General features: G+C 52.1%; 1 protein-coding gene across 1 annotated transcript; it reads right to left on the bottom strand.

The window, feature by feature from the left end:
* Nucleotides 1-3672: 3672 nt before the first annotated feature.
* Nucleotides 3673-13890, bottom strand: LOC147083072 (uncharacterized). Its single transcript, XM_085980285.1, has 2 exons — nt 13499-13890; nt 3673-4282 (listed from the first exon to the last, which is right to left on the bottom strand). Exon 2 carries the CDS (start codon nt 4172-4174, stop codon nt 3767-3769), a length of 408 nt encoding a protein of 135 aa, XP_085836411.1. The 5' UTR covers nt 4175-4282; nt 13499-13890; the 3' UTR covers nt 3673-3766.
* Between the last annotated feature and the right edge of the window lie 1254 nt (nt 13891-15144).

Genomic DNA, 15144 nt, shown 5'->3' with positions numbered 1-15144 from the left:
CGCATCTTGATACCTTCCGTGTCCACCAGTCGAGGAAGGTAGCAAGTGAACCGGTGGACACCACCTGCTCCCTCTCCAGGGCCACCCGGGCAGGGACAAGACCATGGGAGAGAAGCAGGCAGCCAGAGTGACCCCCCCCATGGGCCCCGCCCATCCAGGGCCTACAAATTGCTGTTTTCACCAGGCCCACGAGCAGGTCCAGGAGGAGATCCTCCGCACCAGGCGGCCAAAGATTAGGAGCGTGGGGCTAAAGTGTAACCAAGAGTTGAGGAGCAGCCCCTTCAGGGAACTATACAGGGGCTGTAACCTCTCACACTGAATATATACACGGCCCGTGGACTCCTCTAGGTCACAAACATCACATCTGACCTTGGAGTCCGGAAAGGAGCTTAAACTTTTGCACACGACAGCTCCCTGCAACAGGCTCCACCCCAGATCCCCAATGGTGCTGGGAAGGACTCCCGCATAGAGAGTCCTCCATTGGGGACCCTCACCTCCATCAGACAGCAAGATGACCCACCAGTCTGATTGAGATTCAGCAATAAACAAAATTAATCAATAAATGACACAGAAACCCGAGTCCCCGGGTCCTCAGCCCTAGTGTGAAGTACGCTGGCCACCAATTTTCCATTACTAACTCGCACCTCAGGCCCCGCCCAGTCTGGTTTAATTACTGAATGTTTTCTAACTCGGGTTTCAGGCCTGTCATTCTGAGGGAAACAAGGCCTCATTTATTGGTGTGTCCCACCCGAGCGGCTGTTAATGGCTTTAATAAACCGGCAGCAAGGTTTTTTTTAAAGGTGAAAAGAGGTGAAAAACACAACTAGCGATGCCTCGAAACTCACGGACAGAGAAATCCACTTCATCAGTGCCCCTGCCACAGGACTCAATATCCAGCCCCTCCACCACTGGTGCACTGTGTCTGCAGTATGTACGGTCTACAAGATGACCACGGTCAGGCTGTGTGGAGTCAAGGGCCAGGCAACAGAATGAATGGATAGATCGCAACAAACTACCCTTAACTCCAACCCTCTGATTTCTGTTTTGTAGCCAGCTTTCCATCCATTCTGCTGCCTGGCCCTTCACTCCGCACGGCCTGCCCTTAGTCATCTTGACGATCTTACATACTGTTATGGCTAGCAAGCTGGTCACAAAACAGAAAACAGAGAGTAGGGGTTAAGAGTAGCTACTCAGACTGGCAAAAGGTGGGAAGTGGTGTTCCACAGGGATCGGCGCTGGGATCACTATTGTTCACCATTTACATAAACGATTTGGACACGTGAATCAGAAGAACAATTTCAAAATTTGTCGATAACACCAAATTGGGAGGTAGAGTTAATACTGAGGAAGACAAAATGCAAGAAGACATTAATAAATTTCACAATGGGCATGTAATTGGCAAATGAATTTTACTGTAGATCAGTGTGAGGTGGTGTGTTAATGAATTTCACTATAGATCAGTGTGAGGTGGTGTGTTAATGAATTTCACTATAGATCAGTGTGAGGTGGTGTGTTAATGAATTTCACTGTAGATCAGTGTGAGGTGGTGTGTTAATGAATTTCACTATAGATCAGTGTGAGGTGGTGTGTTAATGAATTTCACTTTAGATCAGTGTGAGGCGGTGTGTTAATGAATTTCACCATTGATCAGTGTGAGGGAGTGTGTTAATGAATTTCACTATAGATCAGTGCGAGGTGGTGTGTTAATGAATTTCACTATAGGTCAGTGTGAGGTGGTGTGTTTTGGTGGGTAGAATAAGGAGGCCGCTCACTACTTGGACAAGGGGGTGAAATTGGGTTGCTTTGTGCCTCCCGCGATATTCAGCAGGAGGTTAGCGGCGGAGGTATTCGGTAGCTCCCCGTGGCACTGCACCGCCGGCAATGACGTCATCGCCACGCGCAGCACCCCGGCTGCAACCTTGGGTTGTGACCCCTGACCTATCGCGGGACGATATGTCCGACAGGGTCAGGGGTCGTTTCTGCAGCCGTGGCGACGCCACTTAAAGGGCAGGTGTTGGGCGGCAACTTTTTATTTTGGCCAACAGCCAGCACCTGCTCCCTTCCCCTTTCTTCTTCGGGGTGTCGGCCACGATCGCACAGCCTGGCGCTCCTCTTGATCTGACACCCCACACCCCGGTGGTCCAGCAGGGCCCCGGTGTGTGCAATGCTAGGCCCCTCCCCTTTAATCAGGGAGGTCTGCTAAGGCATGGTGCTATGTGCCGACGGGCATGGCGCTGTTACACGAAGCACCGTGAAATTCACTGGTAGTGCCTCAAGAGGGAGGGGAGCGCTTCCAGTAGCACCCTGCTTCCTGCCTGGGGCGCTACCACTGAATTTAATGCGCAGGGGCGCTAACTTTTTCGGGGCGCTAAAATTAGCCCCGGCGCCACCGAATTTCTCCATAAGAGTCTAAATGGGCTGGAGGAGCAGAGGGATCCAGGGATACAGATACACAAATCACTAAAAGTAGCAACACAGGTTAATAAGGCCATTAAAAAAAAAGCACTGGGGTACATTCCTAAAGGAGCCTTCTGTTCCATGCCTAGGAGCTCTGAACCATGGCAGAGAGTGGCTGGGACACGTTTCTCACATGCCTGGAGATTAACCCGCACGGCAACTTTGCTGTCAGTGAAGAGAGACAAGAAAGACCAAAGTGCCGTTTGCCCCTCTCAGTGTGGCCCTGAAGGACTGTGTCCAGGCTGGAGTTCTGTTCCCACCGTACGATCCTCCCCAGATTGTCCTTTGAGCTCCAGCCAGGTGATGCTAAACACTCAGGTGGGAAAGAAGAAAATCTACAATAATGTGTTTAAAACAAAGCTCGTTTATTTGACATCTATCCAGAATATTAAACTCCAGCCCAGTTATAGGGGTTATTAACATCAGCAGAAACAAACTCCAACTGTCAGAATGAACATAGTTCAGTCCTGAATGTGATTAACAGCAGCAACAACAGCAGAATCCAACCCCTGCAGTCACTTGTGAACTCGCTGGTGGGTTAGCAGGTTGGATGACTGAGTGAATCCCTTCCCACACACGGAGCAGGAGAACGGCCTCTCCCCAGTGTGAACTCGCTAGTGTATCAGCAGTTTGGATGCCAGAGTGAATCCCTTCCCTCACACGGATCAGGTGAACGGCCTCTCCCCAGTGTGAACTCGCTGGTGATTCAGCAGGTTGGATGCCAGAGTGAATCCCTTCCCACAAACGGAGCAGGTGAACGTCCTCTCCCCAGTGTGAGTGCGCTGGTGTACAGTGAGCTCAGATGATCGCCTGAACCCAGTCCCGCAGTGAGAGCACCTGAACGGTCTCTCGTCAGTGTGAACTCGCTGGTGTGTCAGTACGTGGGATGACTGAGTGAATCCCTTCCCACACTCAGAGCAGGTGAACGTCTTCTCTCCAGTATGAACTCGCTGGTGATTCAGCAGGTTGGTTGAATTAGTGAATCCCTTCCCACACAGAGCAGGTGAACGGCCTCTCTCCAGTGTGAACTCGCTGGTGATTCAGCAGGTTGGATGCCAGAGTGAATCCCTTCCCATAAACGGAGCAGGTGAATGGCCTCTCCCCAGTGTGAGTGCGCTGGTGTACAGTGAGCTCAGATGATCGCCTGAACCCAGTCCCGCAGTGAGAGCACCTGAACGGTCTCTCGTCAGTGTGAACTCGCTGGTGTGTCAGTACGTGGGATGACTGAGTGAATCCCTTCCCACACTCAGAGCAGGTGAACGGCTTCTCTCCAGTATGAACTCGCTGGTGATTCAGCAGGTTGGTTGAATTAGTGAATCCCTTCCCACACAGAGCAGGTGAACGGTCTCTCTCCAGTGCGAACTCGCTGGTGATTCAGCAGGTTGGATGAATTAGTGAATCCCTTCCAACACTCAGAGCAGGTGAACGGCCTCTCCCCAGTATGAATTCGCTGGTGTGTCTGAAGGTCAGATGACCGAGTGAATCCCTTCCCACACTCAGAGCAGGTAAATGGCCTCGCCCCAGTGTGAACTCGCTGGTGTGTCAGTAGGTGGGATGAATTAGTGAATCCCTTCCCACACTCAGAGCAGGTGAACAGTCTCTCCCCGGTGTGAATGCGCTTGTGTCTCGATAGGCCAGAGGATCGGCTGAAGCCTCGTCCACACACAGAACACGTGTACGGTTTCTCCCCGCTGTGAACGGTGCTTTTTGCTTCCATGTTCAGAGGCCGATGATATTCAGATCGGATGAGTTGAGTGACTCTGTCAGATCTTGAAGTGATGTTTGGTTTGAGCTTACCATCTGTAAATCCTCCCCTTTCAGTGCCCTGTAAAATTAATATAAAACAGGGAGCGTGAGAGACAACCCACAAGAAAACAAAGGCAGGTTGTGAAATTGAGCTCAAGGAATCTGGTCAATTGTGGGGCCGGCACTAGAAAAAAGTGACCATGAAAGCTGCTGGATTGTCATAAATACCCAACTGGTTCACTGATGTCCTTCAGGGAAGGGAATCTGCCACCTGGTCTGGGCCTACACAAGACTCTGCCCTCTATGGGAGGAGAGAGAGAGGTGGGAGGGGGAGGGGGCGAAGGAAAGGAACTTTATACATCTGCAACTCGACCAGAACTTTGATAGAACCTCCAAAACCCACAACCTCCACCACCTAGAAGGACAAGGGCAGCTGTTGTATGGGAGCACCATCACATCCAAGTTCCCCTCCCAGTCACACACCATCCTGACTCAGATATATTCATCGTTGCTGGGTCATAATCCTGGAACTCCTTACCGAACAACATTGTGGGAATACCTTCACCACACGGACTGCAGTAGTTCAAGAAGGTGACACACCAGCCCCTTTCTCAACGGGAAACTGGGGATTGGCAATATTTGCTGCTCTTGCGAGCTACGCCCACATCCCAAGAAGGAATTAAAACAAATCTGTAGATGTAAACTGGATTAAAAGCCTGTACAGAAATACTTGTTCCTAAAACAATACTCTTTTACATTGTACGGACAGTGTCTGATTGACAACCTAATCTCCCCTAGAATCCACCTCCCTTGACAGTCTCACATTGGAAATTGTTGGGTCCTCCTGGGCTCAGAAGTACTGGGGGTTAAACCCAACAGCTTCTCCTCCATCTCCACTCCAGCTCAAACTGAAACATACAAACATAGAAACATAGAAGATAGGAGCAGGAGTAGGCCATTCGGCCCCTCTAGTCTGCTCCACCATTCAATGCGATCATGGCTGATCATCAAAATTCAGTAGCCGGTCCCTGCTTTCTCCCCATACCCCTTGATCCCTTTAGCTTTAAGAAATATATCCAACTCCTTCTTGAATATATTTAATGTATTGGCCTCTACTGCCTTCTGTGGTAGAGAATTCCACAGGTTCACCACTCTCTGGCTGAAGAAATTCCTCCTCATTTCTGTCCTAAATGGCTTACCCCATATCCTTAGACTGTGACCCCTGGTTCTGGATTCCCCGACCTTCAGGAACATCCTTCCTGCATCTAGTCTGTCCAGTCCTGTCAGAATTTTATAAGTTTCAATGAGATCCCCTCTCATTCTTCTAAACTCCAGTGAGTACAAGCCCAATCGTCCCAATCTCTCCTCATACGTCATTCCTGCCATCCCAGGTATCAGCCTGGTGAATCTTCGTTGAACTCCTTCCACGGCAAGAACGTCCTCCCTCAGATAAAGCGACCAAAACTGCACACAATACTCACAATGTGGTCTCACCAAGGCCCTGTACAACTGCAGCAAGACATCCTTGTTCCTGTACTCAAACCCTCTTGCTACGAAGGCCAACATACCATTTGCCTTCTTAACCGCCTGCTGCATCTGCATGCTTACCTTCAGCGACTGGTGCACAAGGACACCCAGGTCTTGTTGCACTTCCCCTTCTCCCAATCTATTGCCATTCAGATAATAATCTGCCTTCCTGTTTTTGCCACCAAAGTGGATAACCTCGCATTTATCCACATTATACTGCATCTGCCATGCTTCTGCCTAATCACCCAACCTGTCCAAATCATCCTGGAGTTTTTCGGCATCCTCCTCACACACGCCCACCCTGCTTTGTGTCGTCTGCAAACTTGGAGATGTTACATCTAGTTCCCTCGTCTAGATCATTTATATATATTGTGAATAGCTGGGGTCCTAGGACCCATCCCTGCGGTACCCCACTAGTCACTGCCTGCCACTCGGAAAAAGACCCGTTTATTCCAACTCTTTGCTTCCTGTCTGCCAACCAGTTCTCTATCCAAGTCAGTACTGTGGTAAACCACTTTTATCGTTACACTATAGTTATCACTGTTGTATTGTTATCACCGTTATCACTGTTGTATCACGATACGAGGTCGCCTCTTGTCGCGCTGTTATACCTGGGCTGACCACCTCCGACTCCGCCCATGGCTCCACCTACCTGCCCAGGTATAAAGGTAGTCGACTGGCTGGTATTCCTCCTTGTTGGACCCGATCACCCACGAGGGTGGGCTCTGTTATTTAGTCAATAAAAACCTTTAGTTACGTTCCTAACTCGTCGCTTTTTATTGGACGAATTGATAGGTATATCAATTTTATTGACTAAATAACAGAGCCCACCCTCGTGGGTGATCGGGTCCAACAAGGAGGAATACCAGCCAGTCGACTACCTTTATACCTGGGCAGGTAGGTGGAGCCATGGGCGGAGTCGGAGGTGGTCAGCCCAGGTATAACAGCGCGACAAGAGGCGACCTCGTATCGTGATACAACAGTGATAACGGTGATAACAATACAACAGTGATAACTATAGTGTAACGATAAAAGTGGTTTACCACATTCACCCCTTGTTTAGATTTGAGTCCGGCGGGGTGAAGTGTACTACCAGTTCTGGTATGTCAGTCTGTCCGGAGGCCTCGTAAGCCTCTCCGATCGTCGCAGCGGCGGTGCTGCATTATCCGGTGTTAGTGCTGGTGTCTGCGTGGTCGGCGAAGGCTCGTGGGGTTCCGGCATGCCGTCTACCTGGGCTGGAATTGGGGGGGTGGTGGGGGGGGGTAAAGGTGGTGTCTCCGGAGTGCCCGAGGGTGCGAGGTCTCGTAAGGAGACAGTGTCCTCCCGCCCGTCTGGGTAAGCCACGTAGGCGTACTGGGGGTTGGCGTGCAGGAGAAGCACCCGAGGTCGCGCTGCCCAGCCAGGAACTCTACCTGCACAACCTGCAGGAAGAAAGGCCATTTCTCGAAGGCCTGCAGGAGCGGATCTTCAGAGGCCAGCAGTGCCTCATGCGAACTGTGGGGGCGGCCATCTTCTTTCACGGCAACTGAGGCCAGTATCCCCACACGTGAGTCATGGGGGCGGCCATCTTTGATCAAGGCAACCGACCCCAATAGTGCCTCATGTGAGTTATGGGGGCAGCCATCTTCTCCGCCATTTTGTCCTACCTCGTGGGAGACGCCATTTTACCCACCACGCCCGACTGCCACCGGGCCCCCGGACCCGACGACCGCCTCGCCCGCAGACAACAACGACTCGCTTACCTACACGCTAGCCTCCGTCACTCTGGATCAAGCCCGCCCACACCACCTGTCCAAGTCGATGATGGACATCAAAGTAAACGGCCACGCCACGACCTGCCTGTTCGACAGCGGAAGCACGGAGAGCTTCATCCACCCAGACACGGTGAGCCACTACTCCCTCCCTGTCCTGCCAACGCGCAACCGAATCTCGATGGCATCGAGGTCCCACGCCACGGACATTAGCGGCTACTGTGCTGTGACCTTGTCGGTTAAGGGTACAGAGTATAAAAACTTTAAACTCCTCGTCCTCCCCCAGCTCTGCGCTGCCGTCCTACTAGGGCTGGACTTCCAATCCCACCTCCAAAGTGTAACCCTAGCATACGGTGGACCCCTCCCCCCACTCACAGTCGACAACCAGCGAAGGTTAAACCGCCCACCGCGTAACACCTGCAGCCTATCCACCCTCAAGGTGCCGCCACCTTCCCTGTTCGCTAACCTCACCCCCGACTGCAAACCCGTCGCTACCAAGAGCAGGCGGTACAGCGCTGGGGACAGAGCTTTCATTAGCTGTGAGGTGCAGCGTCTCCTGAAGGAGGGCATCATCGAGGGGAGCAACAGCCCCTGGCGTGCCCAGGTCGTGGTCGTTAAGACCGGCGATAAAAATCGCCTGGTCATCGACTACAGCCAGACCATAAACAGATACACCCAGCTGGACGCATACCCCCTTCCCCGCATATCTGACATGGTCAATCAGATTGCACAATACCGCGTATTCTCGACCATCGACCTTAAGTCGGCCTACCACCAACTCCCTATCCACCCCGAGGACCGCCAGTACACCGCCTTCGAGGCGAATGGGCGCCTATACCACTTCCTTAGGGTCCCCTTCGGTGTCACCAACGGGGTCTCGGTCTTCCAAAGGGAGATGGACCGGATGGTTGACCAGAATGGACTGCAGGCCACATTCCCCTACCTAGATAACGTCACCATCTGCGGCCGCGACCGGCAGGACCACGACGTGAATCTGGAGAAATTCCTCCGTACAGCCCAACGGCTGAACCTCACCTACAATAAGGAGAAATGTGTGTTTAACACCTCGCGCCTTGCCATCCTTGGCTGTGTAGTAGAGAACGGACTCATCGGCCCCGACCCCGAAAGAATGCGCCCCCTCATGGAGCTACCCCTCCCCCACTGCCCTAAGGCACTTAAGAGAACCCTGGGGCTCTTCGCCTACTATGCCCAATGGGTGCCCAATTATGCGGACAAAGCCAGACCCCTCATGAAGTCCACATCCTTCCCCCTTACGGAGGAAGCGTGCGCAGCCTTCTCCCTCATTAAGGGAGACATTGCCAAGGCCACTATGCACGCAGTGGATGAGTCCATCCCCTTCCAAGTCGAGAGCGATGCATCCGACTTTGCCCTAGCCGCCACCCTTAACCAGGAGGGGAGACCGGTGGCCTTCTTCTCAAGGACTCTACAGGGCCCTGAGATCCGACACTCGTCAGTCGAGAAGGAGGCCCAGGCGATTGTGGAGGCGGTACGACGCTGGAGGCACTACCTGGCAGGCAAACGATTTACCCTCCTTACCGACCAACGTTCGGTCGCTTTTATGTTTAATAACAAGCTGAGGGGCAAAATCAAGAATGACAAGATCTTGAGGTGGAGAATCGAGCTCTCCACCTACGATTATGATATCTTGTACCGGCCAGGTAAGCTGAACGAACCCCCCGATGCTCTGTCACGAATTACATGCGCCAGCGCGCAAAGTGATAGACTTCAGACCCTCCACAACGACCTCTGCCACCCCGGGGTCACCAGACTTTACCACTTCATTAAGGCCCGCAACCTGCCCTACTCCATCGAGGAGGTCAGGACCATAACCAGGAACTGCCAGACCTGTGCCGAGTGCAAACCGCACTTCTTTAGGCCGGACAGAGCAAGCCTGATCAAGGCCACCCGCCCCTTCGAGCGCCTGAGCATCGACTTTAAGGGGCCCCTCCCGTCCTCTGACCGTAATGTGTACTTCCTCAACATTGTTGATGAGTACTCCCGTTTCCCCTTTGCCTTCCCCTGCCCAGACATGACCAGTACCACGGTCATTAAATGCCTGAACGACCTCTTCGCCTTGTTCGGGTTCCCAAACTATATACATAGTGACCGGGGCTCCTCTTTCATGAGCGAGGAACTCCGTCAGTTCCTACTAGCGAGAGGTATTGCAGCAAGTAGGACCACCAGCTACAACCCCCAAGGGAACGGCCAGGTGGAAAGAGAGAACGCGACGGTATGGAAGGCCGTCCTCTTAGCCTTAAAGTCTAAGGGCCTCCCAACCTCCCGCTGGCAGGAAGTCCTCCCGACAGCGCTGCACTCCATCCGGTCACTACTTTGCACTGCCGTTAACGCCACCCCCCATGAACGAATGTTTGTTTTCCCCAGGAAGTCGACTACGGGAACCACTCTACCAACCTGGCTGACCTCTCCGGGGCCCGTCTTGCTGCGAAAGCACGTGAGGGCCCATAAAACAGACCCCCTGGTCGAAAGGGTGAACCTCCTGCACGCCAACCCCCAGTACGCCTACGTGGCTTACCCAGACGGGCGGGAGGACACTGTCTCCTTACGAGACCTCGCACCCTCGGGCACTCCGGAGACACCACCTTTACCCCCCCCCACCACCCCCCCAATTCCAGCCCAGGTAGACGGCATGCCGGAACCCCACGAGCCTTCGCCGACCACGCAGACACCAGCACTAACACCGGATAATGCAGCACCGCCGCTGCGACGATCGGAGAGGCTTACGAGGCCTCCGGACAGACTGACATACCAGAACTGGTAGTACACTTCACCCCGCCGGACTCAAATCTAAACAAGGGGTGAATGTGGTAAACCACTTTTATCGTTACACTATAGTTATCACTGTTGTATTGTTATCACCGTTATCACTGTTGTATCACGATACGAGGTCGCCTCTTGTCGCGCTGTTATACCTGGGCTGACCACCTCCGACTCCGCCCATGGCTCCACCTACCTGCCCAGGTATAAAGGTAGTCGACTGGCTGGTATTCCTCCTTGTTGGACCCGATCACCCACGAGGGTGGGCTCTGTTATTTAGTCAATAAAAACCTTTAGTTACGTTCCTAACTCGTCGCTTTTTATTGGACGAATTGATAGGTATATCAAGTACCTTGCCCCCAATCCCATGTGCCTTAACTTTACACGCTAATCTCTTATACGGTACCTTATCGAAAGCCTTCTGAAAGTCCAAATACACCACATTCACTGGTTCTCCCTTATCTATTCTACCAGATACATCCTCAAAAAATTCCAGTAGATTAGTCAAGCACGACTTACCTTTTGTAAATCCATGTTGACTTTGTCCGATCCTGTCACTGTTTTCCAAGTGCTCTGCTATTACATCTTTTATAATGGACTCTAGCATTTTCCCCACACATATAATTCCCTGTTTTCTCTCTACCACCTTTTTTGAATAGTGGGATAATATTAGCTGCCCTCCAACCCATGGGAACTGTTCCAGAGTCTATCGAATTTTGGAAGATGACCAGCAATGCATCTATTATTTCTAGGGCTACTTCCTTAAGTGCCCTAGGATGTCAATTATCAGGCCCTGGGGATTTATCGGCCTTCAATCCCGTCAATTTCCCTAACACCATTTCCCTACAAATACTGATTTCTTTCAGTTCCTCCCTCTCATTAGACCCTATGTTCCTCGACATCTCTGGGAGGTTATTTGTGTCCTCCTTTGTGAAGACAGAACCAAAGTATGTATTTAATTGGCTGGCCATTTCTTTGTTCCCCATTATAAATTCCCCTGATTCTGACTGCAAGCGACCTATACTTGGCTTCACCAATCTTTTTCTCTTCACATATCTACAGTTAGTTTTTATGTTCCCTGAAAGCTTACTCTCATACTCTATTTTCCCCCATTTAATTAATCCCTTTGTCCTCCTTTGCTGAATCCTAAACTGCTTCCAATCCTCAGGTTTACTACGTTTTCTGGCCAATTTATATGTCCTCTCCTTGGATCTTACGCTATCCCTAATTTCTCTTGTTAGCCACAGTTGAGTCACACTTTTTGTTTTACTTTTATGCCAAACAAGGATGAACAAATTCTGTAGTTCATCCATGCGATCTTTGAATGTTTGCCATTGCCTATCCACTGTCAACCCTTTGAGTAACATTCCCCAATCAATCCTACCCAACTCGCGCCTCATACCATCGTAGTTTCCTTTATTTAAATTCAGGACCCTAGTCTCTGAGTCAACTGCTTCACTCTCCATCTTAATGAAGAATTCTATCATATTATGATTGCTCTGACCCAAGGGGCTTCGCACAAGATTGCTAATTAATCCTTTCTCATTACATAATACCCAATCTAAGATGGCCTGATCTCTAGTTGGTTCCTCGACATATTGGTCCAGGAAACCATCCCGTATACACTCCAGGAATCCCTCCTCCACAGTATGGTTACTAATTTGGTTAGTCCAATTTATATGTAGATTAAAGTCACCCATGATAACTGCTGTGCCCTTATTGCACGCATCTCTAATTTCCCGTTTAATGCCATCCCCAACCTCCGCATTACTGTTTGGAGGTCTGTATAACACTCCCACTAACGTTTTCTGCCCCTTGTTATTTCTCAGCTCTACCCATACAGATTCCACATCATCAGAGCTAATATCCTTCCTTTCAATTGTGTTAATCTCCTTTTTAAAAAGCAATGCTACCCCACCTCCTTTGCCTTTTTGCCGATCTTTCCTGAATATTGAGAACCCCTGGATGTTGAGTTCCCAGCCTTGGTCACCCTGGAGCCATGTTTCCGGAATCCCAATCATATCATATCCGTTTGCGGAGATCTATTTGCGCAGATAATTCATCCACCTTATTACGAATGCTCCTCGCATTAAGACACAAGGCCTTCAGGCTTGTTTTTTTTAACACTCTTACACCTTTTAGAATGATTATTTACTGTGGCCATGTTTGATTTAAACCCTTGATTTCTCTGACCACCACCTTTGTTTTTCTCCTTCCTGTCTTTTGCTTCTCTCCTGGTTTCCCTTTCCTCTGTCTCCCTGCTCAGGTTCCCAACCCCCTGCCATTTTAGTTTAAACCCTCCCCCACAGCACTAGCAAACACTCCCCCTAGGACAGCGGTCCCGGTCCTGCCCAGGTGCAAACCATCCAGTTTGTACTAGCCCCACCTCCCCAGAACCGGTTCCAATGTCCCAGGAATTTGAATCCCTCCCCCATGCACCATTCCTCTAGCCACGTAGTCATCTGAAATATCCTTCTATTTCTACTCTGACTAGCACGTGGCACTGGTAGCAAGCCTAAGATTACTACCTTGGAGGTCCTATTTTTTAATTTACCTCCTAACCCCCATATTCAGCTTTTAGGACCTCATTTTACCTATATCGTTGGTACCTATATGCACCACGACAATTGGTTGTTCACCCTCCCCTTCCAAAATGTTCTGCAGCCGCTCTGAGGCATTCTTGACCCTTGCACCAGGAAGGCAACATACCATCCTGGAGTCACGTTTGCGGCTGCAGAAACGCCTATTTATTCCCCTTACAATAGAATCCCTTATTACTATAGCTCTCCCACTCTTTTTCCTCCCGTCCTGTGCAGCAGAACCACCCACGGTGCCAGGAAGTTGGCTGCTGCTGCCTTCCCCTGATAAGCCATCCTCCCCAACAATATCCAAAGCAGTATATCTGTTTGAGAGGGGGATGGTCACAGGGGAACCCTGCACTACTTGCCTGCCTGTGTAGCCTTTACCTGCGGTGTGACCAACTCCCTAAACATGCTATCCACGATGTCCTCAGCATCGCAAATGCTCCAGTATGTATCCACTCGCAGCTCCAGTGCCGCAATGCGGTCTGTCAGTAGCTGCAGCTGGATACACTTCCCGCACACATGGTTATCAGGGACACAGGAAGTGTCACAAGAATTACAGACACCCTATAAACTTCGCCGCCTCGCTCTTTATATCACTGCCGCCGCTCCTCACAGGTCCGCTGCTGTGGGGCTTACCTGCTCCACCACCTCGCTTTATATCACCACCGCTGCTCCTCACAGGTCCGCTGCCGCCGTGGGGCCTACCTGTGCTTCGAATAATAGATACATAGAAGATAGGAGCAGGAGTTGACCATTCGGCCCCTCGAGTACCTGAAGGAAAGAAATGTGCAGGGTTACGGGGAAAGGGCGGGGAGTGGGACTTGCTGAACTGGTCTTGCAGAGAGCCGGCAGGGGCTCGACGGGCCAAATGGCCTCCTTCTGTGCTGTAACCATTCTCTGATTCTATAAAATATTAGAAAGTTTGTTCCACAGAAGCACGAGGTTTATCTGCTTTTATTGATGAATTTTAAAAGTCTGTAGTAAAACCTTGTGTCCAATGCGGGGAATATAGGCCCACAGCCTCCCCGGGCCCCGGGCCCTGAACAAGGGACTGGAGAAACTCGCTGCCCTGCGGATCAGACAATCAGCCGGCGCTAGTCCCGCCCCTCGAGCTCCCCGATTGGTTGGAGGACCCGCCGCCGGCTCGCTCCTCCAGCCCCGCCCACTGGGTGCCGCTAGTCCCGCCCCTCGGGCTCCCCGATTGGTTGGAGGACCCGCCACCGGCTCGCTCCTCCAGCCCCGCCCACTAGGTGCCGCAAGCCCCGCCCCTCGGGCTCCCCGATTGGTTGGAGGACCCGCCGCCGGCTCGCTCCTCCAGCCCCGCCCACTGGGTGCCGCTAGTCCCGCCCCTCGGGCTCCCCGATTGGTTGGAGGATCCGCCACCGGCTCGCTCCTCCAGCCCCGCCCACAAGGTGCCGCAAGCCCCGCCCCTCGGGCTCCCCGATTGGTTGGAGGACCCGCCGCCGGCTCGCTCCTCCAGCCCCGCCCACTGGGTGCCGCTAGTCCCGCCCCTTGGGCTCCCCGATTGGTTGGAGGACCCGCCGCCGGATCGCTCCTCCAGCCCCGCCCCGCTCGCTCCCTATTGGTGGGAAGCTGCCGTCAATCAGGCCGCGGGCCCGGGTGACGTATCCCCGAGGAGATCACGTGAACCGTCCAAGTGCCGCCGCTCGGTCCGGGGCCTCGCGGACTCTGAGGTTTTTCTATTTCTCTCGATTCTCTCCCGATCCACCCCGCGCCATTCTCCACCCAATCGGAGCGGAGAAAACTCACTTCGCGTCACCGATCGCGACTCTGGAACCGACACCAAGGCCTTTCCCCGGAATGGCCCCGCGCCGACTCCGTCCCACAGGATCCGAGTGCGCAGGCGCAGCTCCGAGTGTGGTCGGGGGTTTGGTCTCCTCTGGGCATGCGCGGTCATTACCCTTGGTGACCGGGAGGGGTCGCTGTGCCGGACTCGACCCAAACCGCCGCTCCCTGTGCGCATGCGCGGGCTCTCGGCTGTCAATCAACCAACCGCCAGAAGAGGTCGCTGGTGAGTCCACTGAAGAAAGGAAGACTTGCATTTATATAGCGCCTTTCACCACCACCGGACGTCCCAAAGTGCTTTACAGCCAATGAAGTACTTTTGCAGTGTAGTCACTGTTGTAATGTAGGAAATGTGGCAGTCAGTTAGCGCACAGTAAGCTCCCACAAACAGCACTGTGATAATGACCAGATAATCTATCATTTTTTTATGTTGATTGAGGGATAAACATTGGCTCGGACACTGGGGTTAATTCCCC

This window comes from Somniosus microcephalus, unplaced genomic scaffold (genome assembly GCF_052327205.1).
Source record: "Somniosus microcephalus isolate GS21.2 unplaced genomic scaffold, FLI_Smic_1.0 scaffold98, whole genome shotgun sequence".
NCBI lineage: Eukaryota > Metazoa > Chordata > Chondrichthyes > Squaliformes > Somniosidae > Somniosus > Somniosus microcephalus.
This window is presented reverse-complemented; position numbering and strand designations above follow the sequence as displayed.